The sequence below is a fragment of the Erinaceus europaeus genome, chromosome 8 (genome assembly GCF_950295315.1).
Source record: "Erinaceus europaeus chromosome 8, mEriEur2.1, whole genome shotgun sequence".
Lineage (NCBI taxonomy): Eukaryota > Metazoa > Chordata > Mammalia > Eulipotyphla > Erinaceidae > Erinaceus > Erinaceus europaeus.
The window spans coordinates 100,936,912-100,963,678 of record NC_080169.1 but is presented as its reverse complement, the minus strand read 5'-3'; the positions used below and the strand labels follow the sequence as shown (position 1 = coordinate 100,963,678).

Genomic DNA, 26,767 nt, shown 5'->3' with positions numbered 1-26,767 from the left:
GAAGCAGTATTGCAGGTGTCTGACTCTGTCTCCCTCTACACTCCAGATTTGTAGCTGTCTCTATCCAATAAATAAAGATAATTTAAAAAATTAAAAACATAAAAACAGAAATAGTGGCTGAAATTACTATGAACACATACACAGTATCTGAATAAATTAAGTGGATATTTCTTTTGGAGAGTCATTCACATCCCAGAATGTGATATTTGCTGAACAAAATGGTGTTTAAAATTCCTCATTCTGTGTCTGAGCCACCTGGCTCAGCAAGCAAAGCATAAGCTTTTTACTTTTATTACTATTTTAATTTCCTTATTGGGGGATTAATAGTTTACAGTCGACAGTAAAATACAATAGTTTGTAATGCATAACATTTCCACATAACAATACAAGCCCCACTAGGTCCTCCTCTGCCATCATGTTCCAGGACCTGAACCTTCCCCCCCAACCCCAAAGTCTTTTACTTTGGCACAAACAGCATAAGCTTTTGAGCATGATGGCCGGCCTAGAGCTCAACCCTCAGCCCCACATAAAGCCAGAGCTTCGGTGTGTCTGTCTGTCTGTCTCTTTCTCTCTCTCAGTAAATATTTTAAATAAATAAGTAAAAAAAAAAGTTCCTAGTTCTCAAGTAATGTAATATTAGCAGTTTCACATGTAGTAAAGCCTACTTTCCACCTGGCTAGAGAATTGGGCAAACCTAGTGAGTTAATCAATTATGGCAGCTTGGAAAACTATCTTAATCACAAATCAATCTCAATACGACTTGAGTGAATGTGTGAGTAATTACCCTAGAAAATGTAAGCGGAATAATATCCTCAGTTTAGTCATCAAGAAAAAGTCACGAAGACTTTCAGAACTGCTAGTATTATGCTTTCTTCAGAACATAGATGGCACATGTTCTTTTAAGAATATAACTCCGCTGGGGGCTGATCTGTGGCTCATCTGGCAGAGCACACAGGTCACCATGCCCAAGGATCCAGGTTCAAGCCCCAGACCACCATGTGGAAGCACCTGCAAGGAAGAAGCTTCACTTCATGAGTGGTAGATTGATGCTGCAGTATCTCTTCTTTCTCTGTCTCTTTGTCTCTCACCCTGTACTTGAGAAAAGAAAATGCAGGCACCGAACCCCAGTGATAACCCTGGTGGTGGGGAGGGGCAGGTAGGAATATATATATCTTTGTTTTTACCACAGCACTGCTCAACTCTGGTTTATGGTGGTAAGGCGGGGGGGGGGGGGGGGGGGGTGTTTTGAACCTGGGACTTGGGAGCCTCAGGCATGAGAATCTCTTTGTATAACTATTAATGCTATCTACCTCCTATTCTTGTGAACTTACACTTCCATGGCATATTTACTTAACTCTCTAGGCTTCAGGTAACTGCAGTTTTCAAGACCTCTTAGAGGTGTATGAAAGTGGCCATTTTAGAATCATGTTCTCAACAGCATTTCCTCATTCTTCCTAGTGGATCAGTGAGACAATATTAGTGCCACTTGTGCAAGAGATCGAGTCTGTCAGCACACAGATGAGGCGCATGGGCTGTCCGGAGCTGCAGATAGGAGGTATGTAAAAACAGGCCAGCGTTTGATTGGCTTCTCATGTCTCTGCCAGGTGGAAAACGTCTTCCTGTAGCGAGCTGTTTAACAGTGTCCTTCGTTATGTTAAGGTGGGAAGACTAAGTGTCTATAGACAGGGATTTTTTTAATAGGACAGTTTCATTGAGATGTGATTTACTTCACATACACTTGGACCATCTAAATTCAGTGATTTGGTTTGTGCTAACCATCAGCACATTTAATTCCGGCATGTTGCTACTCTCAGAGAGACCCACCAGACCCATTAGCAAGTCACCCTTTGTTTCCCACCGCCATCTTCCCCCAGCACTAGGAAACATTCTCCACCCCTAAACAAGTCATCTGACATTAACAGTTTATTATAAAATGTGTGCTTGTGTGAGAATATCTTATGTATAAATCTGGCCATTTTGTCAATTTGATAAGAAGTTCTAAATAAATTAGGTAGTGCACATTGCCACGGTGAGCTGTCACTGCGTTCACTTCTCCAGGATCTGCTGGGGCCTGCTCTTTGCTAGATGCTGTACTAAGTGATGGGGACGAGACAAAAATGACCCAACCCCTGCCTTCACGAAGCTTCCGTTCTAACAGATGAAATAATAAACAAAACAGTAAAATAGTGGTTAGTGCTCAGCGGGGAAAAAGATGCAGAGGAAGGTGTGGTTATTATTCTTTGAAGAGCAGAGGCCGATCAGGGAAGACTTCCTGACTTGTGTCTGAAAGACCAGAAGACAGTGAGTGAGGAAGCAGCAACATAAGTATTCTGGCAAGAGCATGTTCTGTAGAGACCCACAAGAAGGAAATGTGTGTTCTGTTTTCTCTTAACAGAAGCCAGTATAACTAGCTTGAAACAAGCTGCCCTGGTCAAAGCTCCTCTCATTCCAACTCTGAACACAATCGTGCAGTATTTAGACCTCACACCCAATCAAGAGTACTTGTTTGAAAGAATTAAAGGTAACTGTTTACTTGAAGAAAAAAAAAAAAAAAGAACTTTGTCATTTCTTTGAGAGTCTATAAATAAAGGAAAGGTGGCTTAAAAAAATTTAAGAGAAAATATGGGCTGATATTTTATAAGTATGTATTTAATTGTATCTAAGGCTTCAGAAAACTTAAAACTTGAACAGTTTGTATTTTATATAGTAAGAAGTGTGAACCATTCTGCATTTGTTTTTGTTTAGTTTTGTTTTAGTTTTAGTTTAGTTTTGTTTTTTTAATCTTTATTAGAGACAGCCAAAAATGGAGAGGGAAGGGGGTGACAGATGGGGAGAGAGACAGAGAGACACCTACAGCCCTGCTTCACCACTAGTGAAGCTTTCCTCCTGCAGGTGGGGACTGGGGGCTCGAACCTGGGTCCTTGCACACTGTAGCATGTGCGCTCAACCAGGTGCACCACCACCTGGCCCCTTGTTTTAGTTTTTTGTTTCTTTGTTTTACCAGAGCACTGCTCAGGTCTAGCTTATGGTGGTGTCAGGAATTGAACCTGAAACCTCATAGACTCAGGCATGCAAGTCAGACCCATTATGCTGTATCCCTGGCTCCTGGCTCACAAATTTTCATTATGAAACATACATCCAACATACAAATTTCCAGCTGTCTCATAAAGTGTATGTGTGTGTGTGTGTTCTTCTTTTTTTGGCTCTACCATCAATACTTTTCAGATATGAATTCCTAAAATAAGAACATTCTCCTACCTAACTACAATACAATTAATTACCAGACCATAAGAAGTAATAACAAGGGAGTCAGGCAGTAGCACAGCAAGTTAAGCGCATGTGTCACAAAGCGCAAGGGTGAGGATCCCGGTTCGAGCCCCCAGCTCCCCCCCTGCAGGGGAGTCCCTTCACAAGCGGTGAAGCAGGTCAGGTGTCTATCTATCTCTCCCTCTCTGTCTTCCCCTTCTCTCTCCATTTCTCTCTGTCCTATCCAACAACAACAACATCAGTAACAACAACAACTACAACAACAATAAAAAAATAAGGGCAACAAAAGGGAAAATAAATAAATATATTTTTAAAACGTAGTAACAGGGGTCATGAAATGCCTCACCCAGTTAACCCAGAGCGTTAACCATAAGCAAGGCCCCTGGTTCATGCTCTGCCACTGCATGGTGGCACCGTGGCGTCAAGACAGACTTCACAGATGGTGGCACAGTGCTCTGATGCCTCTCCCTTGCTCTCTTTCTTTTCTTCTCTTTCTTTTTTTTTATATATAATTTTTTTCATTATCTTTATTTATTTATTGGATAGAGGCAGCCAGAAATCAAGAGGGGAGAGGGAGAGAGAGGAGAGCGGCAGAGAGACACCTGCAACCCTGCTTCACCACTTGTGAAGCTTTACCCCTGCAGGTGGGGACAAGGGGCTTGTACCTGGGCCCTTGGGCACTGTAACATGTGCGCCCAACCAGGTGCACCACCACCTGGCCCCTCTTTTTTTTATTAGATAGGGCAGATAGAAATTGAAAGGGGAATGGAAGACAGAGAGACACTTGTAGACCTGCTTCACCATTCATGAAACCCTCCGGGCGGGTTCTTCTAGCGTTTGCCCTTCTTCCGTAGCCAGTCAACAGCGTCAGGTTGAGCCTGATGTAGAGTTTCAAGACCTCCTTTGAATCTGGAGAGGTGGCAGTCGTTGACTAGTCATAGTCTGTCTGTAGCCGCAGGGGCAGTTCGGGTCGTCTCTGGCTCCCCAGCGATGGAACATAGCGGCGCACTGGCCATGGCCTGTTCGATAGCGATTGAGGAGGGCCCAATCATAATGTTCTAGGTCAAAGCCAGGTTGACGCTTGCAGGGGTCTGTGATGAGGTGTTGTTCTTTACCTCAGCTGACTGCCAACTCTGTTTCCAAGAGACTGGAACAGAGAAGTTCAGTGTAGGCATAGGGGACCAGATTGGGTGACGAGACGTCAAGCGTTGGACAGGGTGGGCGAAGATATCCGCGTATACTGGCAGGTCCGGTCGAGCATAGACCTGGGAAATGAACTTAGATGATGCCGCATCCCGACGAATATCTGGCGGGGCGATGTTGCTAAGAACTGGCAGCCATGGAACCGGGGTGGAACGGATGGTTCCAGAAGTTATCCTCATGGAGGAATATAATTTGGAATCGACCAAGTGGACATGGGGGCTACGGAACCATACTGGGGCACAGTATTCTGCAGTGGAATAGCATAATGCCAGAGAGGATGATCGTAGTGTGGAAGCGCTCGCGCCCCGTGAGGAGCTGGCCCGTCTTGCAATGATGTGATTCCTCGCGCCCACCTTTGCTGCAGTTTTTATGAGATGTTCGTGAAATGACAGGGTGCGATCGAGAGTAACGCCAAGATAGACTGGCTGGGCTTCATGCCGGATTCTCGTATCGCTAAGCTGCACATTAAGCTCACGCGAGGCCGAGGCATGGTGTAGATGGAAAACAGATGATACCGTTTTTGCGGTGCTAGGGATTAGTCGCCATTTTTTACAGTAATCAGATATCAGAGACATGTCTTTCGTGAGTGTTTCTGCCGGGTGGAGAGCAGGAGGTCAAACTCGGGTCTTTCACATGGTAATGTGTGCGCTTAAATAGGTACAGCACCACCCAGCCCCACCCTGCTCCCTCTCTTTCTCTACCTGAAAAATGAAAAGAATGAAAAAGATGACCTGAAATAGTGGAATCTTGCATGCATGAGGCCCCAATGTCCATTATGTCTCTTGTCTAGGACAGTTCTGATACCTTTTTCTTACCCCACGCGATGTTGACTTTTAACAGTTCAAACGGGGATCATGATCCCACGTTTAAATTTATCTGATTTTTTTTTCTTCATTTATAACCATCCTATATGTAAAATTGCCTGTTTTTTCTCTCATTTTATTGGGGGGGGGGGCGGAGTGGTTAATGGTTCTAAAATTGTCTATCAAGCAAGTAGTCTCTCATGTATCTAAAAGGTTAAAAAATAATGCAGAGGGTTTTTTTCTTTACTTTTTCTCCTATATCAAATAACATGAAGGAATATCATAGTGATGTTTTAAGTTAATCATTTATCTATGGTTTTTTTTTTTTTTTATGTTTGGGTGTTATGGTCAGATTTTTTTTTTTAATGCCGTTCCTCTTACTGTAATCGCCAAGTCTGTTGTATCCTCCTGCATATCCTTAGCTCTTTTTCATTTCACCTTTGTTACTACAGAACTTTCTCAAGGGGGTTGTATGAGTTCCTTTAGATGGAATAGAGGTGGAGATTTCAAGGGGCGCAAGTGGGATACTGACCTGCCTACTGATTCTGCTGTAAGTCTCTAGCTTTGTTGATTTGTCCCTGAGTGAGACTGTTATGACTGGATTTGTGTGCTTTTATTTTTCCACTATAAAAAAGTATTAAAAAGAACATAGAAATAAAAAGTTGATTATAATTTTATCATCTTAACCCAGCAACTGTTTGTTATATTTTGGTGGTTTTTCTTTTTCCTCATTACTCAGATGCTATATTTTTTAATGTTTTTATCATAATTGTACTCATCCCATATGTAAAACTGTCTATTCTTCTTTAATCTTATGGGGGGGCGATTTGATTAGTGCTTATAAAATTGCCTATCAGCTAGTCTCTTGTGGATCTAAAAGGTTAAAAAATAATATGAAGATTTTTTTTTTACTTGTTTTCTTATTTTATAACATTGCAAAGATATATCATGGCATTTCTTTGAGATTACCACTGGAACATGCACTCCTAGAATTTGATGTGTGAGATCAAAGAGTATATATAACATTTGTTAGTATTTAAGAGTTGTTTGTGGTGACTGTTTGGTATGAAAATGAAGTCTTAGATACTCAAAATGAGAATCGAACATGTTTATTTTATCATAGTTTTGCTGTTAATTAGCTACATGGGTGTGGAAGATCCACTTAAGAAACCTAAGAGCATCTCATTTATCTTTTTACTATTTGGATTTATCTTTTAATCACTTGAAAGTGTTTTTAATATTTTTGTGGGTGGGGGAGTTAAATTGAAGTCCTTATAAGCAGATGATTTTCAAAGGCTGTATCTGTGATAGATTTTCATCCTGACTGAAAAATTACTTCCCCCTCTTCAGATCATCATGCATGTGTTTTGCACCTACCTCGATTCCAGATTACCTCCACACCCCAAGTACCCTGATGGAAAAACATTTACCTCTCAACACTTTGTTCAGACACCAAATAAACCAGGTAGAAACCTCTCCTTAAAAGAGTGAGATTTTCACACAAAGTACTTCTAGTGATTTTTGTTATTTTAACAAAAAGACTTCTTTCTTTTACAGATGTGACAAATGAGAATGTTTTTTGCATTTATCAAAGTGCTATCAACCCTCCCCATTATGAGCTAATCTACCAGCGACATGTCTACAATCTTCCAAAGGTACAATTATATGTAGAAGTTGCTATTATAGAATGTCATGGATGGCTTGCTCTGATAATGTTTTTAAAATTAGATTCTCTTGTTTATGAACTAGGTAAACTTTTTAAATTAGGGAAAATGTGTTTCTTGTCTTTTTTTTTTTATTTCCCCAGCCATAAAAGTAATATACACTTACAAGTATAAAGATAAAAAAGAAAGACATCACTCATCATTCTTTAAGTTAGTAGTGGTGGCTGTTGTTACCATTTTAGTGTGTTGTGTTTTGGTAAATTTCATTTTTGTGTTTATATTGCTGTGGGTTGAATTTGTATTATTTATATAGCTTTATATCCTTTTAAAATTAAATTTATAGCATACTTTTCCATGCCATTAAGAGTCTTCATAAGAATATTCCTTAATGGCTATAAAAACTTCATCCTAAGATTGTAACATAATTGACTCAGTCATTCCCTTACTGTTGGACACTTTAGAAGATTTTAATTCTTCATTATCATGATTACTGTTGAATATTCATCTCTGATATGGATAATTTCTTGAGCACAGAGCCCAGAAGTGCTGCTATAGATCACAGAACATCTTGGAGCATTTCTAATACATTACCAGCAGCCAGGGAGGTGGCTCAGCTGGTGGAGCGTGGAGCACAGGGCCTGTGAGCATGAGGCTCAGCTGGTGGAGCACAGGACCTGTGAGCATGAGGTTCAGTTGGTGGATCACAGGGCCTGTGAGCATGAGGCTCAGCTGGTGGAGCACAAGGCCTGTGAGCATGAGGCTCTGGTTCAGTCCCTAGCGTCACATACACCAGAAAGGTTCACTGACCTCTTTCTCTCCTAACCAGAGCACTGTTCAGCTCTAGTTTAGGATGGTTCAGGGGACTAAACCTGGAACTTGGAGCCTCAGGCTTGAAAGTCTCTTTACATAACCATTATGCTTTCTACTCCTCGTCGTCCCCCCCCCCCCCCCAGTTGCTGAATTTTTAAGCCCCAAAATAAGGAAATTACCAGATAACTTTGACTTTTAAACTTTAATTGTCCTTTCTAGGTATTTTACTCCCGACTGCAAACCTCCGTACTTTTAAATAATTTATTATCTTTATTGAATAGAGACAGCCGGGAATTGAGAGAAAAGGTGATGATAAAGATGGAGAGAGACAGAGAGGCTGCTTGCAAAGCTTTCCCCTTGCATGTGGGGAGCCTCCCTATTTTTGTGCTAGTAACCTCCCTAAGAACTATTACATTGACTTAACTATAAACTGTACTTTGTAAGATTGTCATCAGAGAAGATTTTTTTTCCAAGTCTATTATTAAACTACTGTAAGTGTAAATATTTGAGGCCATTGAAGCTTCTGTGAATGCTCAAGCATTTTTTTTTTAATATGGAGTCAGGAGAGGAAGTCAGGGTCTCACTCAGACATAATACCATTGAGCTGCCTCCCCTGCCCAATTTTCTAATCTTTTATTTGTTTGTTTGTTTTCTTTAGAAGAAGAGGTGAAAAGATATCATAGTACTGCTTTACTATCCGTGGAGCCCTTCCAGTGCCGTCCATGATTCTCCCATGTAGTGCAATGCTTGAGCCTAGGACCTTACACAGGCAATCTGTGCACTCTGTCCAGTGAGCTACTGGAGCCTTGTCCCCACCCCCCCCAAAAAAAAAAAGAAAACCTTTCTTGTGTTTGGGAAGTGGCACAGCAGTCGAAGGAGTGCTCACGTGTGGTATCCCCAGACCTAGCACCTCATGTGTTAAGTAAGAGCTATGATGCTTTGGTTTTCTCTCCCGTTGATAAATAATTTTTTAAAAATATTTTATTTATTTTATTTTAATGAAAAAGAGTAGATACAGAGGGAAAGAGACCAGAACACTGCTCAGTTCTGGCTGATGGTGGTGCTAGGGATTGAACCTGGGACCCCAGAGCCTCAGGCTTGAAAGACTTCGTCATAACCATTATGCTGTCCCAGCCCAACAAATAACTTTTAAACATGCAGTTTTAGGGGCCAGAGGTGGCTCACCAACTAAGGTGCACACATCACCATGCGAAAGGGCCCAAGTTTGAGCCCCCTGCCACCACACGGGAGCACCTACAAAGGGAACACGCCACAGGTAGCGAAGCTATGCTACAGCATTTCTCCTCTCTCTATTCTGGTTTCTCATCCTCAGTCTAAAAAAAAAAAAAAAAGATGGCCACCACCAGCAGTGAAATCATGTGTACCAGTAATCCTGGTGGCAAGAAAATATTTTAAGGGGAGTCAGGCGGTAGTGCAGTGGGTTAAACGCATGTGGCGCAAAGCACAAGGACTGGCCTGAGAATCCCGGTTCGAGCCCCCAGCTCCCCACCTGCAGGGGAGTCACAGACCGTGAAGCAGGTCTGCAGGTGTCTATCTTTCTCTCCCCCTCTCTGTCTTCCCCTCCTCTCTCCATTTCTCTCTGTCCTATCCAACAATGACGACATCAATAACAACAATAATAACTACAATAATAAAACAAGGATAACAAAAGGAAATTAATAAATATAAAAATTTTTTTAAAAAAGAAAATATTTTAAGATGGTACTTTGCTTAGTGAATGAATGAGAAGCAGAAATATTTGAAATCTGCATCAGTAGAATGTGAATCAACAGCAGTTGTATTTACTTAACAGATTGAATTTTTGGTTTGGTTTGGCCTGAATCTTACCATCTTTTTGTTTTTTTCCCAGGGCCGAAATAATATGTTCCATACATTATTAATGTTCCTCTACATCATAAAGACTAAGGAGTCAGGAATGCTTGGGTAAGTATGTATGCTTTTTTTCTTTAATGTTTATTTATTCCCTTTTGTTTTTTATTGTTGTAATTATTGTTGTTGTTTTTTCTTTTGTAAATTTTTATTAGTGATTTAATAATGTTTAACAAGATTGTAAGATTAACAAGCTTGTAAGGTAACAATTCCATACTGTTCCTACCACCAGAGTTCCATGTCCCATACCCTCCATTGGAAGCTTCCCTATTTTTTTTTTATTTATTTTTTATTTAAAAAAGGATAATTATTGTTGTTGTTATTGGTGTCATCGTTGTTGGATAGGACAGAAAGAAATGGAGAGAGGAGGGGAAGATAGAGAGGGAGAGAGAAAGATAGAAACCTGCTTCACCACCTGTGAAGCGACTCCCCTGTAGGTGGAGAGCCAGGGACTCAAACTGGGATCCTTACGCCAGTCCTTCTGCTTTGTGCCACTTGCACAACCTGCTTTACCCGCTGCACTACAGCCTTACTCCCAAGTATGTATGTTTCATTTTTTTATATTTATTTTTTAACATTTAATTTTTAATTTTTTAATATTTATTTATTTTCCTTTTTGTTGCCCTTTTTTATTGTTTTTGTAGTTACCATTTTTCTTGTTATTGATGTCATCGTTGTTGGATAGGACAGAGAGAAATGGAGAGAGAAAGGGAAGACAGAGGGGAAGAGAAAGATAGACACCTACAGACCTGCTTCACCTCTAGTAAAGCGACTCCCCTGTAGGTGGGAAGCCGGGGACTCGAACCGGCATCCTTACGCCGGTCCTTGCACTTATTATGAGTGAAGACTCAGGTTCAGGCCCCCACTCCCCACCTGCAAGGAGGTTGCTTCATGAGCAGTGAATCAGGCCTGTACATATCTCTTTCTCGGGCCCTCTTTATCTCCCCTCCTCTCAATTTCTCTCTGTTCTTTCCAATAAAATGGAAAAAATCACCTCCAGGAGCAGTGGATTCGTAGGCACCAAGCCCCAACAATAACCCTGGAAGCAAAAAGAAAAGGAAAAAAAAAATGAAAATGTGAACTTAAGTACATGAGTTGCTTTTTAGTGGCTCACATCATGTTGCATTTCTATTGGAGAGATGTTTCTCTAAAGAATGGGGCCAGCCTTTTACCCTTAAATGTAAAGATTTTTTTTTTAATTTTTTTATTACCTTTATTTATTTATTGGATAGAGACAGCCAGAAATTGAGAGGGAAGGGGGGGATAGAGAGGAATAGAGATACCTGCAGCCCTGCTTCACCCCTCACAAAGCTTTCCCCCTATAGGTGGGGACCAGGGACTCAAACCTGGGTCTTTGCACATTATAACATGTGCACTTGACCAGGTGTGCCACCACCCGGCCCCAAACGTAAAGATTTTTTTTTTATTTAAATTATTTATTTATTTATTTATTTATGAGAAAGATAAGAGGACAGAGAAAGAACCAGGCATCCCTGTGGTACATGTGCTGCTGGGGGTTGAACTCGGGACCTCATGCTTGAGAGTCCGATGCTTTATCCACTGCGCCACCTCCCGGACCACAGACATCAAGATTTTTAAAAGGAAATGGATCAGTTGATAGAGCATCAGCTGTGCATGCCTGAGGGTATGGGTTTGATCCCTCATACAACATGTACCACCAGAGTGGCATTCAGGGTTCTCTCTGTGTGTGAGACTCTTCCATGTGCAAGAAATAACATAAATGTTCTCAAAACTAAATTTGAAGGCATAAGTAGAAAAGTATAAAGATTAGTCAGTCCTTTTACCATATGTATTTTTGAAGATTTTATTAATTAACTTCCTTACTAGAGAGTAGAGAGAGGGAAAGAACAAATGAGAGCATCTCAGTGGCATATGTGATGCTGGAAGCCAAACTCAAGATTTCATTCTTGAAGCAAGTCCAGTTCTCTAGCCATTGCACTCCCTCCCAAGCTGTTATCACATCTATTTAATATAAACAGGTGAAGTGCAATACTCACTTTATGGGGTGGCTAAATCAACATATTTGCCTCTTTTTTAATTACAAAAATAGTGAATCTCAATATTAGCAATATTAAAAGTAACTATTGGGTGGTCGGAAAAGTCATGTCACACTTTTGCATGAAAAAACATATAAAAATACTCCATGACTTTTTCAACAGCCCAATGTTTAGTATAACAGCATATAAACTAGAAATTGGAAATTGACCCTGTCATCAGCTAGTCTGCTCATTCCTATTAAGTTTCAGGTGGATATACCCAGATTGCCAGGGATAAATCAGTTTCGTTTTCATTTTACATATCATGAAAAAATTTTCATTGGATAGAGAATACTGAGAGGCAAGGGGAGACAAAGTGAGAGAGAGACAGAGAGACGGACACCCGCCTGCACTACTGGACCGAGGGCTTAAACCTACATCCTTAGGCATCGTGACATCCACGCTCCACCAGGTGTGCGGTTCCCCAGCCCCTTTTCTCCCATTATGTCTAGGACGGTAATTGTGCTCTCTACTCGGGTATATCTTGCATGGTCTCTTATTTCATTAAATACAACTTTTTTTTTTTTCTCCTATAACATTTCTTGTGAATTTAATTAGATGTATGTGTTCTGGAGATGAAATATGCTACATTTTGTAATTATTCTTCACTTAGCAGTGTTTTTAAAAAGCTGTTTTGAGGTAGAGAGTGCATTTAGAAATATTTTAGGTGATCGAAAACTCATTTAGAAATATTTTAGACGGTAGTGAATTTTTTATTTTAATTGAAAATACATCTTCTCCTGTAGGTCCATATTAGAATGTTGATGCATAAATTATTTCCCCTGATAGCATAATGTTTGTCACAGGCATAAAAATGAAAAAAAAAAAAAAAAGCTTTTAAAATTCTTAATGGAGGAACTATTTGTCCGGAGACCAAGAATGAAGTCATATAATTTTTGAAATGCATATTTAAAAGACTTTCACATCTGAGCCTCAGAGGTCCCAGGTTCAATGCTTGGCACCACAGCAGTGCTCTGGTGTGTCTCTCTGTGTCTTTCTCTGTATCTATAGCCATACCACCCTGAACACACCCAGTCTCATCTGAAATGCATTATCTTTCTTTTTTTTTTTTTTTGCCTCCAGGGTTATTGCTGGGGCTCAGTGCCTGCACAATGAATCCACTGCTCCTGGAGGCTATTTTTCCCTTTTGTTGCCCTTGTTGTTGTGTTTGTTGTAGTTGTTATTGTTGTCATAGATGTTGTTGTTGGATAGGGCAGAGAGAAATGGAAAGAGATGGGGAAGACAGAGGGGAGGAGAGAAAGGTAAGACACCTGCAGGCCTGCTTCACCGATTGCAAAGCGGCCTCCTGCAGGTGGGGAGTTGGGGACTCGAACTGGGATCCTTAAGCTGGCCCTTGCGCTTTGCGCCATGTGTGCTTAACCGGCTGCACTACCGCCCGACTCCCACATTATCTTTCTCTTAATGAGCAGCTTATTTGTTTATTTTCTTACAGTACTGGAACATACTCAGGACCTCGTGTATTCATGATACCACTGAATTGTCTCCTTGGTCTAATTTTCTTATATTTATTTATTTTTATGTATTTACTTATTTATTTAATTTGATAGGACAGAGGGAAATTGAGGAGGGGGACTAGGGAGAGAGAAGGAGAGACACCTGCATCACTGCTTCACTTCTTGTGACGCTTACCTCCTACAGGTAGGGATAGGGGCTTGCATCTGGCTCCTTGTGCGTGGGAAAATGTGCACTCAGCCAGGTGCACTAATGCCCGGCTCCCCTGACCTAATCTTTAGTCGTATGTTTTTAGAGAGAGAGAGAGGAAAGACAGCAAAGCACCACTCCACCTCCACCAGCCATGGAGGTCTCCCCATTCATTTCATCCTTGTAGTACCCATGATGCTCCTGGGTGGTGCAGGGATCCTGCCCACAGCCTCAAGTGGGGTAGGGAAGGCATCACCTTCCAGACTGAGCCACCTCCCAGACTCAGAATATTTTAGACTAAAACTAGTATGTATTTTAGATTCAGAATATTTTAGACTAAAACTAGTATGTATTTTATTTGTTTTGGGATTTTTTTTTTTAACCAAGAACAAAAATGTAAAGTTCTTAACTTCTCAAGTATGATGGGGCTTTTAATATATTCTGAAGCATTCAAATGATTAAAAAGTACTATATAACTTAAAGTAGGCAACTGGCTCATATATAGTCCATTTGGAATCATGCCCACAAAGCAGCAGATTGATAAGTACATTATCAGTTTTGTGCCAGATATTTGTGCAGTTACTGGAATAAAATGAAACTTTTACTTACAAAAGAGAGAAAAAAAATGACACAGAATTGACTACACAGTAATTTAAGTGTTCTGTCCTATTCAGCAAAAGGCACCATAAATAAAGCTGAATGACTAATTGAAATAAAACATCATAGCTGCAGCACCTGTAGCACATCCAAGTCAACATCTACCACATATAAAAGGCATGCATAGATTAGTTTAAAAAGAAAAATATAGAATATAGTCAAAAGTAAGATTTATGTTACAGGAAAAAAAGTTGTATGAATGGTAAACACATAAGGATTCTTAGAATATAGAAAACAATATTTTTTTCATATTGAGATACATCATTTGCAGTACTGGGAGGGTAAGAAGTGGTGTAAAAACACAGTAGACAAATCACCCCTTGACACAAAAGGCCTTTTTTCTTTTTTAAAAGGCTTTTTTTTTGCCTCCAGGGTTATTGCTGGGGCTCAGTGCCTGCACCATGAATCCACTGCTCCTGGAGGCCATTTTTCCCCCTTTTGTTGCCCCTGTTGTTGTAGCCTTGTTGTGGTTATTGTTGTTGCTGATATCATTAGTTGTTGGATAGGACAGAGAAATGGAGAGAGGAGGGGAAGACAGAGAGGGGGAGAGAAAGACAGACACCTGCAGGCCTGCTTCACTGCCTGTCAAGCGACTCCCCTACAGGTGGAGTATCGGGGGGCTCAAACCGGAATCCTTATGCCCGTCCTTGCGCTTTGTGCCACGTGCGCTTAACCAGCTGCACTACTGCCCAACCACCTGTATTTTCAATTTTTAATCAAAATGACGATGTTTGAATACAGACTCACATAGAAGCCATATAGTTCTAATAGTTTTGAAAGCAGCCCTCTCTGTTCTGCAAGCCCACTTCCCAAAAGGAACTATGTTAAAACACTTAGTTTTTTGGGTTTATATGTGTGTTTGTGTTAAGGAACTATGTCAAAACACTTAGTTGTTTTTTTTTTGGGGTGTGTGTGTGTGTTCATAATAGCTTACAAGATTATAGTGGGGTGTGTGTGTGTGTGTGTGTGTGTGTTAGTGTTAATAATAATTTATAAGATTATAGGGGGCATAGTTCCACACGGCACCCACCACCACAAAGTCTTAGCAACTGTTTGACTACTTTATTTTCCTTTTTAACAAGCTTTGTGTTTCAATTCTTTATATTGACCATATGAGCAAAACTATGACTGCAGGAGTCTTTGAACACAAATAGCAAATTAAAGAACCTCAGGATATTATATACGATAAGGAAAATGAAAAAAAAAATCTATAAGAAAGATTTTTTTAAATATTTATTTTATTTATTTATTCCCTTTTGTTGCCCTTGTTGTTCTTTTTTGTTGTAGCTACTATTGATGTGGTCGTTGCTGGACAGGACAGAGAGAAACGGAGAGAGGAGGGGAAGACAGAGAGGGGGAGAGAAAGACAGACACCTGCAGACCTGCTTCACCGCCTGTGGAGCGACTCCCCTGCAGGTGGGGAGCCAGGGGGCTCGAACCGGGATCCTCACGCCGGTCCTCGCACTTTGTGCCACCTGTGCTTAACCCGCTGCGCCACTGCCTGACTCCCTCTTAAACAGTTCTCACCTCACCATTCTTTGCTTGAACATCCTCTATCCATTTCTTCCTCCCCTTTCATACTTGTCAAACTTGTCTCATGTTTCTATGGCTTGTGTTTCTAGATCTGTTTTGCTGTGCATCATCTTGCTGAAAGCTAAAAGACCCGTGTTTCCTTCTCTGTGGCACTCCTCTCACTCTAACTATGGCAAGGCAGGCCTGGTAATGGCAGGCTCCTTTAGTTTCTGTATGTCCAGTGGTGTTTTGATTGTTCCTTTACACGTAAGCGACAGTCTTGCAGACTATAGTGCGTATGGCTGGTCGTTTTTGTCTTTTAAACCTTGAATATACTACTCCACACCCTCCTGACCTCCGTGGCTCTTCCAGAAAAATTTGATCCATGTCTTCACTATGCTGCATTTATAAGCACATTCTTCTTTTCTCTGACAGCTCGTAAATTTTTCTCTTTGTCCTGGATTTTTTTTTATTTTAATTTTAATTTTAATTTTTTATATATTTTTCCTTTTGTTGCCCTTTTTATTGTTGTTGTAGTTAGCATTGTTATTGTTTTTGATGTCATCATTGTTGGATAGGACAGAGAAATGGAGAGAGGAGGGGGAGAGAAAGACACCTGCACACCTGCTTCATTTGTGTGTTCTCAAATTTTTATAGTTTCACAATTATGTGTCTTGATGTAGGTCTATTTAGGTTTAGGAATTTGGGCGTTCTCTGCTTCCTAAACATCTACATGGTGGCTGTATCCTATATTGGGTTTTGTTTTGTTTCTGCTAATATTCCTTTGACTATGGTTTCTGCTTCCTTCTTTCTCTCCTCTCCTGAGAACCCTGTCACTCTGATATAGACGCTTTTTATCATGGAGGCTTCAGTCTCTTGAAGAGTTGCCTCATTTTTCTTAATCCTTTTTCTCCTACTTTGTTTACTTGTTTGTTTATGAGAGAGGAAGAGAGACAGACAAAGCGCAGGGACCAGCATAAGGATCCTGGTTTGAGCCCCCAGCTCCCCACTTGCAGGGGAGTCGCTTCACAAGTGGTGAAGCAGGTCTGCAGGTGTCTGTCTTTCTCTCCCCCTTTCTGTCTTCCCCTCCTCTTTCCATTTCTCTCTGTCCTATCCAACAACAACGACATCGGTAACAACAATAATAATAACTACAATAACAAAACAAGGGCAACAAAAGGGAATGAATAAATAATTTTTTTTTTTAATTAGTGTTTCTCAGGCCATAAAACCAAACTTAAAACACACATACAAACATGTAGTCTACACTCTTAACACACAAGAGGAGAAAACTTTTATTACCAGGGCATATAATCTTACCTTAATTTGAGCACAGTGACCTGATTTTTGTAGTATCTTTTTGATATCTGGGGCTGCTTGCTTAGGGGGAAAGAACAGCTTTAACCAGGTCGGGAGCAATACAACAATATATCTGATCAGGATGTCCAGCTCTCCCACACCATTAACCAAACACAACTTGTCTAACACAAATTCAGATCTGCACTGTCCTGGCTGAGCCATTTAACGGAGAGCCACTCTCATTCAAGACAAAATGATTTACATTCACACCAAGGTCTTCTCCCCTTTTCTCAAATGCTGTCCAACGAGCCATTACAGCCTCCAAGACTATTTCAACCTTGGCTCAGTTGTATTCCCAGAATCCAACTACCACTGACTCAGATAGGCCCCAGGGACTGCCATGGACGTCTCCAGGCAGCCTGCCTTTGGGGAACCTCTGCTGCGTTCCCAGGGAAGGCCAACCAACCTCTCTGAGAGGCTCAGAGTACTTTGAACTCTTCCATGCAAGCAACCAAAATACACTCACACAAATACAAGAATTTAACAAAAAGAACACTCACCCAAATCCAAGTGACTGGCCAGTCCGAAGAGTACGCTGGATGGAGATCAAGGGAAGACAAAAATCAGGCCAGTTCGAGACAGAAACCAACAGACCAAAACAGAAAAAGGCCAGGAAGCAGGTACTCCAAAGAGGAGAGCTAAGGTGACCAGGAGCCTGTCTCCTGGGGGAGTAGAAACCAAACCCTAAGCGAAGAGGAGAGCATCTAGGATGACCAGGACAACAATGACCAAGATAACAAGCAACAGGGGGGATGCATGGGGGCACTCAGCTGCAGTGGGCGATCAGAAAGCTTCAAAGCTCCTGGCTGGCTTTCCAAATGTTAAATTTTGCTTCCAACTGTACCCATTATAAACTGAGGCTGACACAAGAAATAGGTGAAGTTTTAAGTATTTATTCACACAAGCACATAGAACAGCCATTTTTAGAAACTTACACATGTAAAGACACAGAAACTCACACACACATACAGGGACCTCAGGAGAGCTGAGGGGTCCCCCCCCAAGCCAGAGTGCCAAAAGTAGCCCTGTCACTTGAGAGAGACCCCTACTTAGAAATCAAAGAGTAAAACTTAGCTTTTTCTTCTGATGTTACTCTCCTAGTTCCAAATATTGAGTTGTCAAAAAAGTCATGATATATTTTTCCATACAAAAACACACCGTGACTTTACTGACAACCCAGTAAATGATGGCTTGCAACTCATGATCTTCAGCTTACACACTGTAGGTTGATTTCCTATTTTGTTAGGTGAACAATTTATCCCAAAGCTTTCTGTTCCTTCCTCATACTTGATTACAGTCATTACTTTCCAAAATAGATTTTTTTCTTTGTTATGTGCAATATGATTTAGTTTAAGCTATAGTAATTATAGTCAGATGTAAATTCACTAAAGTATCTCTAATAATTAGCAAATTCTTAATTCAGGTGGAATAAGTAACATTCTCTAAGAGGTCTAGCATCTCTGTAGCCTCAATTCTTTTTTAATTTAATTGACACTTTAACTTTAATTTTACTTGCTAAAATTATCCTGTTAACTCTATTATCTGGTGTAATAGTTCTTCAGGTCCACTGAAAAATTAATTTTCAACACTTCATAAATCCATTTATTCTAAATTTGAATTTTAAGCACAGTTGAGAAAGTAATTACTGCTACAAGATTTCACCTGATAAACCATGTGTAACGTAACTCATTGCAGAATAGCGTTAAGTGTCGTCAATTAAACATGAATTCCTTGTAAAGACTTATAGTTGTTTGGAAAAAGAAAACAAAACCTTAAATACTTGGCAATCAGTTCCACTAAAACTTTCTTCTTTCTTTATAGGCGAGTTAATCTTGGTCTGTCTGGTGTGAATATTTTGTGGATTTTTGGCGAGTAAGGAGTCAACTAGTTCCAAACATTTATACTTTTATGTGACTGAACCAGAAGTTGAACCCAAGCATCTGAGTCACTACCTCTTCTGAAATAAGATATATGTGTGACAAAAAACTCATTGGATTTAACCAAAAAAATAGCTTTGTGAAACATCTTTGCAAAAGTATGTTCTGTGTCTTCTATGCCTCTAAGACATTTCGTTTTGATTTTATATCACATTTCAGTTTTCATTTGTCTATAAAACTGTAGGTTTTCAAATTTTTGTTGATCCAAAGCTGTACAATGCCTCCTTAGGAAATAAAATGTATAGTCCATTTACTTTGTGATCCCAGATGAGAATCATCTACCTGATTACACACACACACATATATACACACACACACACTTTTTTCATCTATTTCCCCAGAGTTCTACAAATCAAACCCAAAACCCATATTTAAAGAAATGAGATAAACTTCTAAATAATACATTAGACCCTGTGTATTTTAAAAGACTGTCAAAAGAAATTTGACAGAATCAGCATTTTGAAAAGTCAACTCTTGGATTAGATTTAGCTGCTATAATTAAACTAATTGGGTCTTGGTTAAGAGGCTTTAGTATTAACAACTTTATTATACAATATTGTATTTTAAGCGTTCTCTTCTTTGAGAACACATGGTGTCTGTTTAAACTTGTTGAATATGTTCAAATATCTGGAGAATGAGAAATTACCAAGTTCCAAGTTATGGTCTGTTCTTCAACTTTATTTTCTTATATGTGGCATCTCTTTATTGCCCGGTCATGTGTGTTTTCAGAATTGACACACTAGAAACTGCTTCGTTTACCTTATGTAAACCTATCACCTGTGTAAACCAACTAAAACCAATATTTTTCCACAAGTTGTTTTGTTTTTTAAAGTTAGACAGCCAAAGTAAAGGAAGTTCTTATCTTTTAATTTTGTTGTTGTTATATGTTAAATACATGTGCTGTGATGTTTTGGAAGGAAATGCCGATTAAACGTATTAAATTTTAAAACACTAACATCCAAGTCTGCTATTTCAAAACCTGTTTTAGGTGTGCCATTGTTGTGCTATTGAGTGATTCAGTGTCTGGTGCTTAGTTAATACAGTTAAGGAGAAAAGTTTTAACGGTACATAAGACAAGGTTTTTCTTTATAGGACTTCAAGTGGCTATAGTTTTTTAAGTGACTTTCAAAAACTATATATACTAAAAAGGCATGTAAAAAGACTTGAGAGGGTGGGAGTAAATAGCATGATGGTTATGCAGAGACTCTCATGCCTGAGGCTCCCAAGTCCCAGCTTCAACCCCCCCACACAGACATACACATACCACCACCACCACCACCACCATAAACCAGAACTGAGCAGTGCTCTGGTAAAAAAAAAGACTTGAGATTGCTCTAAAAAGATTTTTTTTTTTTTTGCATGCTAAGTCTGGTGGGGGTTATTATACCCTGGGTAACTTTCCTTTATTAACTTGTCTTCACAGTGTTTGAGCCTAGCCTGAACTTTAATATAATTTTTATTAAAACATTTTGATGAATTACTTTGAATTCATACTTCAGGAAGACAGAATACTGCAAATATTTTTGGGGATCTTTGTATTACAAAGAGAAACTATCTTCTGTTCTCTAATTAAATGTTATTTATAGGATGTTTTCACAAGTTGTTTTTTTTTTTCTTTTCATTGTTTAACTCATCCTTGTGGGATCAGATTTACTGATCCTCTAGATTACATTCACTGTCTGTCATTCTTTTTTTAATCTCTTTTATGAATATCAGCCAAATTTGTTTGAGAAGCATACTTAGGCATTTGTAATTTAGTTCCTGCAGGGACATTTCTAAAATGCTGTGGGTTTGGTTTTGTTTTTGTTTGGTTTGGTTTTGTTTTGTTTTTGAGAGAGGGTGAAATAGACAGCAGCACGGTGAAGGTGAAGGTGCATGGTGAAGGTCCAGCTCAAACCTGGGTTGTGCACATGGCAAAGCAGTGTGCTGTGCAAGTGAGCTATTTCACTGGCCCAAAAGTACTGTCTTTTTTTTTTTAATATTTATTTATTTTCTCTTTTGTTGTCCTTGTTTTTTTTTATTGTTGTTGTAGTTATTATTGTTGTCGTTGGATAGGACAGAGAGAAATGGAGAGAGGAGGGGAAGACAGAGAGGGGGAGAGAAAGACACCTGCAGACCTGCTTCACCGCCTGTGAAGCAACTCCCCTGCAGGTGGGGAGCCGGGGGCTTGAACCGGGATCCTTAAGCCGGTCCTTGTGCTTTGCACCACGTGCACTTAACCTGCTGCGCTACTACCTGATTCCCAAAATTACTATCTTAATGGTGAAGGTTTGTAGCATATGGGTGGCACTTTGAAGCCAGCTTTGTAATATAAATCCTTTAAATGTAGACATTCCTCAAGATGAGGCCTAGGTCCCCTCATTTCACTGTACCTACTCTTCCTCAGAGGTCTCTCATTCATTCCACAGTTTCAGGTATCACTTCCCTACTTTGATTGCCAAGTCCATCACCAACCATCCTGTCTCCCCAGAGCTGTATTGTAACCTGTCAGGTGTTTCTGCTCGGATCTCCTACAGACTTCGGAACTTAATTCTCATCTGCTGAAAGCAGCTTCCTCTTCTGAGAGCCTCCCCTCCCCTCCCCCCAGTTCATTGTACTACCAGTCGCCCATGCTCAAAACTCTGGTGTCATCTTTGATTTCTTGAGCTCCCTGGGTCCCCAGTCCAATCAGGCTGCAAACCTCATTCTTTCTTTCTTTAACAATGTCTCTTGCAGCTGTCCCTTTCCATTGCTGCTGCCACTGTGCTCATTTACACCCTTATCAACTCACACAGGACTACTAACTACAACAGCCTAATTAATCTCACAGCTTCCTAATTGTTGCCATGCTTCCAGATTGTCCAATTCATCCTGCCCATTCTCTTCAAATTCATCTTCCTAAAACACCTGTTTGATCATTTCACTCCCCTGATAAATTCCTTCGGCTGACATTTAAAGCCCTCCACAATCTGGCCCCAGGCTGGCCTTATCCACCCCTAATCTTGGGCTGCAGCCGGTGCAGGCTGCTCCTTGCTGGGTCCTCCCAGCTACCCAGCTATGGCCTCCTCTTGCTGAGGGCTCCCCAGAGACGCCTCTCCCTCCACAGTCTACCCCGGCCTTGAGACTTCACTCTAATTAAAGCCGCCATTTTTTGGAGCTGGTCCGGACCGCTGCAGCTGGCAGTCATTTCTCCTCAAGGGTGATTAGATCTATGCCCTCCTTTTTTTTTTTTTTTTTTGGCATTCAGCAATCACGGGAATCGGTTCTGAAGTGACTTTTAGCCTAACAGTGGGTCCTCATGTCTTGTCTCATCTGCATGAAAGAAATGAATATTCCTAACCTCAGCCTGCTGCTGTTAAGGAAGCCTTAACAATGGCTAATGCGACCTTTTGGGAGAGGCTGGCATTTTTCTCTTTGCAGGACACCTTTGGGTAGCCAAGCATGCTGGCATTCTTTTTGTGGCTGGTCCTAAAGAGGAGGAGACATTCCTGGGGTGCACAGCGACAGCAGGAGAGCTGCCCGCAAATCAAAGCTATTAGGAACATCAGCCAAGTCGGTGCACACTCAGTCTTCCTTGGTCACCAGGGGTGAGGCCACTGCATTAAGCAGCATGCCGTCCAAGATGCTCCAGGGTTCACTCCCGAGGGACCGGGAGAGGCTGGCTCACTCACCCGCCCCTGACCTACTCATTCACACCTGCACTGCCAGAAGAGGTTAAAGTGTGTGTGAGCAGGAGTGGCCCCTGATGCCGATTTGGGGGGAGCATCCATGCTTCTCTCTTATACCCTGTTTTTTTTTTTTTTTTTTTTTTTGGATAGAGATAAATGGAGGGAAGGGAGAGATAGAAAGGGAGGATGATGCAGCTATTAAGAACAATGAGCCCACCTTATCTGATCCATCTTGGACAGAGCTAGAAGGAATTATGTTAAGTCAGCTTCTTCTTCTAGCGTTTGCCCTTCTTCCATAGCCAGTCAACAGCGTTAGGTTGAAAGCTGTCAGGAGCTGCTTGTTGCTGGCTTTGAAAGTGACTGGGATCCATGTGGATTCAGTCGGCTAGGAAGGATCGTCAGTTTCCCCAATGAATGGGTACTCACGGGATGCACCACGAGAAGGTCGATCCAATGCATCCCGTTAAGTCAGCTAAGTCAGAAAGATAAAGATGAGTATGGGATGTCCCCACTCATCAACAGAAGTTGAGAAAGAAGAATAGAAAGGGAAACTAAGTAGCACAGCGGGTTAAGCGCAGGTGGCGCAAAGCACAAGGACCAGCATAAGGATCCCGGTTTGAACCCCGGCTCCCCACCTGCAGGGGAGTCACTTCACAGGCGGTGAAGCAGGTCTGCAGGTGTCTGTCTTTCTCTCCTCCTCTCTGTCTTCCCCTCCCTCTCTCCATTTCTCTCTGTCCTATCCAACAACGACAACAACAATAATAACTACAACAATAAAACAACAAGGGCAACAAAAGGGAATAAATAAAATAAATATAAAAAAATTAAAAAAAAAAAAGAAAGGGAAACTAAAAGCAGGATCTGATTAAATCGAGAGCAGGGCACCAATGTAAAAACACTGTGGTGAAGGGGAGGGTGGCCAATGGGCTTCCCGGCACGGTGGAGGGTAGGGGGGCAGGGGTGGGTGGTGGGGATGGGACACAGTCTTTTGGTGGTGGGAGTGGTGTTTATGTACAATCCTATTAAAGTGTAAAATATATAAACCACTAATTAATATGAGAGGCAAAAAAACTGATATGTCTAGAACTTCTTAAAACACAGACTGAGTCTTTTTAATACATCTGTCTTTGATATGTTCTCTCCCAAAAGCCTAGACAGGGAGAATAGAAGCAACAGGTAGCACAGCTATATACAAGATGCTGGGTATTATACCCCAAACCCTATCAAAGGGACTTTCCAAAGTTAACCCTATCACCAAATAATGTAATGATAACAATAACTATCCATTGTCTTCTTAAACCCTAAGACAACAGGAACCTCACATTTCCACTATAGAGCCTATATTTCCCCCAGTCCTGGAACCTTAGGGTGGGGCCCACTTTCCTACATGCTGCTCTCAATTCAAATCAAATAATATTGCATCCACCGATTGCAACCTAATCGACGTTACGAGTGCCACCACAGCATGCTTCACTTCAGACTGTGACCAGAGACTTCAGGTGTGGAATGACAACCCTTCAGCTTCATCACTCGCGTGAGACCTTCCCTTTCATAGTATTCTCTAATTCCATTCCAGATGTTCCACTCCCCAATAAAGTCCCCAAACCTAGATATAGTCCAGGTCCCCTGAGATAGAGCATAGGTTCACCCGTGCCCATAAACTAGGGGAAAAATATATACCTGAAAGCAGAAGTACACAAGAGCCTGCAGGGAATACCCCCCAACACTTCATCTGCACTATTCCAGTCTTTAGGTCCATGATTGTTCAACAATTTGTTTGGCTTTGTATGTTAACTCTCTTTTCAGCCACCAGGTTCCGGATGCCAGCAAGATGCTGACCAGACTTCCCTGGACAGACGACCCGACCCCATCGATGTGTACTGGAGCTCTACTTCCCCAGAGCCCCACCCTACTAGGGAAAGAGAGAGGCAGACTGGGAGTATGGATCAGTCAATGCCCATGTTCAGCAGGGAAGCAATTACAGAAGCCAGACCTTCCACCGTCTGCAACCCACAACGACCCTGGATCCATACTCCCAGAGAGATAGAGAATGGGAAGCCTATCAGGGGAGGGGATGGGATATGGAGATCGGGTTGTGGGAATTGTGTGGAATTGTACCCCTCTTATTCTATGGTTTTGTTAATGTCTCCTTTCTTAAATAAATAATAAATAAATAAATAAGAAAGGGAGGATGAGGGAGTCGGGTGGTAGCGCAGCAGGTTAAGCGCATGTGACGTAGCGTTAATGGACCGGGGTAAGGATCCGGGTTCGAGCCCCTGGCTCCCCACCTGCAGGGGAGTTGATTCACAAGTGGTGAAGCAGGTCTGCAGGTGTCTTATCATTCTCTCCTCCTCTCTGTCTTTCCTTCCTCTCATTTTCTCTGTCCTGTCCAATGACAATAGCAGCAACAGAAAAAAAAATGGCGACAGGGGCAGTGAATTTGTAGTGCAGGCATTGAGCCCCAGCGATAGATAACCCTAAAGGCAAAAAAAGAAAAAAGAAGGAGAGGAGGGGAGGAGAGAGGGGAGGGGAGGGGAGGGGAGAGGAGAGAAGAGAGGAGAGAAAAGAAAAAAGAAAGAAAGTGGGGGGGATGATACCTGCAGCCTTGCTTCACCACTAAAGGAGACCCCCCGGCAGGTGAGGACCAGGGGCTTGAACCTGAATCCTTGCACATGGTAACATATGCGTGCAACTGGCTGCACCACCACCCAACCTGAACTCTCAATTATTTTTAATGAAGGAGAGATATAGAGAGAAAGATACAGAATGAGGGCTGGGGAGATAGCATGATGGTTATGCAAAAAAAAAAAAAAAAACTCTCATGCCTCACACTGTCTCATCTAATAAGTAAATAAATCTGTTAAAAAAAAAAAAAAAAGATTCATGCACCAAAAGTCTCAGGTTCAATTCCCAGCACCACCGTAAGCCAGAGTTGAGCAGTGCTCTGATCTCTATCTGTATATTAATTTTATTATATTTTAACCAGAGCAGTGCTCAGCTCTAACTTATGGTGGTGCTAGGGATTGAACCTGGGACTTCAGAGTCTCGAGCATGAAAGTCTTTTGCAGAACCATTATGCTATCTCCCCAGCCCTGCACTGAAGTTTCTGATTAGAAGAAAATGGTCTTCCTACCTCATATTTGTAGCAAGAAGTAAAAAGATTCCATCCCTGGCTCCTTATTTTCTTTTTTTTTATTTTTTATTTTTTTTATTTAAGAAAGGATAAATTAACAAAACCATAGGGTAGGAGGGGTACAACTCCACACAATTCCCACCACCCAATCTCCATATCCCACCCCCTCCCCTGATAGCTTTCCCATTCTCTAGCCCTCTGGGAGCATGGACCCAGGGTCATTGTGGGTTGCAGAAGGTGGAAGGTCTGGCTTCTGTAATTGCTTCCCCGCTGAACATGGGCGTTGACTGGTCGGTCCATACTCCCAGTCTGCCTCTCTCTTTCCCTAGTAGGATGGGTCTCTGGGGAAGCAGAGCTCCAGGACACATTGGTGGGGTCTTCAGTCCAGGGAAGTCTGGCCGGCATCCTGATGACATCTGGAACCTGGTGACTGAAAAGAGAGTTAACATACGAAGCCAAACAAATTGTTGAGCAATCATGGACCCAAAGCTTGGAATAGTGGAGAGGAAGTGTTAGGGGGTTACTCACTGCAAACTCTAGTGTACTTCTTCTTTCAGGTATATATTTTGCAGTAGTTTATGGATACGTGTGAACATATGCTCTCTCTCACAGAAACTGGTGTATATCTAGGTTTTGGGACTTTGTTAGAAAGTGAACCACCTGGGACGGAATTAGAGTATACTATGAAAGGAAAGGTCTCACCCGAGTAATGAAGCTGAAGGGTTGTCATTCCACACGTGAAGTCTCTGGACACAGTCTGAAGTGAAGCACGTTGAGGTGGCAATTGTTGTGTTGGTTAGGTTGCGATCGGCAGATGCAATATTATTTGATATGGATTGGAAGAGGCATACGGGAAAGTGGGCCCTATCCAAGGGTTCCAGGACTGGGGGAAATATAGGCTCTATAGTGGAGATGTGAGGTTCCTGCTGTCTTAGGGTTCAAAAAGACAATGGATAGTTAATGTTATCATCACATTATTTGGTAATTGGGTTAACTTTGAAAAGCCCTTTGTTAGGGTTTGCTGTACAGTACCCAGTATCTTGTATATAGCTGTGCTATTGGTTGCTTCTGATCTACTTGGTCTAGGCTTTTGAGAGAGTCCGCATATCAAATACACAGCCTATACATTAAAAAGACTCAGTTTGTGTTTTAAAAACTTTGAGACA

The 26,767-nt window shown here is 41.3% G+C and overlaps 1 protein-coding gene across 5 annotated transcripts in view; it reads left to right on the top strand.

The window, feature by feature from the left end:
• The window catches only part of TMEM209 (transmembrane protein 209), a 46,369-nt gene extending 26,591 nt beyond the window's left edge, over window positions 1-19,778 (top strand). For all 5 annotated transcript variants that reach the window (XM_060196555.1, XM_060196557.1, XM_060196556.1 and 2 more), the window contains exons 9-15: window positions 1,459-1,555; window positions 2,396-2,521; window positions 5,726-5,823; window positions 6,624-6,738; window positions 6,831-6,928; window positions 9,618-9,691; window positions 18,706-19,778. In XM_060196555.1, coding sequence (XP_060052538.1) covers window positions 1,459-1,555; window positions 2,396-2,521; window positions 5,726-5,823; window positions 6,624-6,738; window positions 6,831-6,928; window positions 9,618-9,691; window positions 18,706-18,760 — 663 coding nt within the window. In that variant the 3' untranslated portion in view covers window positions 18,761-19,778. The remainder of the gene's footprint in view (window positions 1-1,458; window positions 1,556-2,395; window positions 2,522-5,725; window positions 5,824-6,623; window positions 6,739-6,830; window positions 6,929-9,617; window positions 9,692-18,705) is intronic.
• The last annotated feature ends 6,989 nt before the right edge of the window (window positions 19,779-26,767 follow it).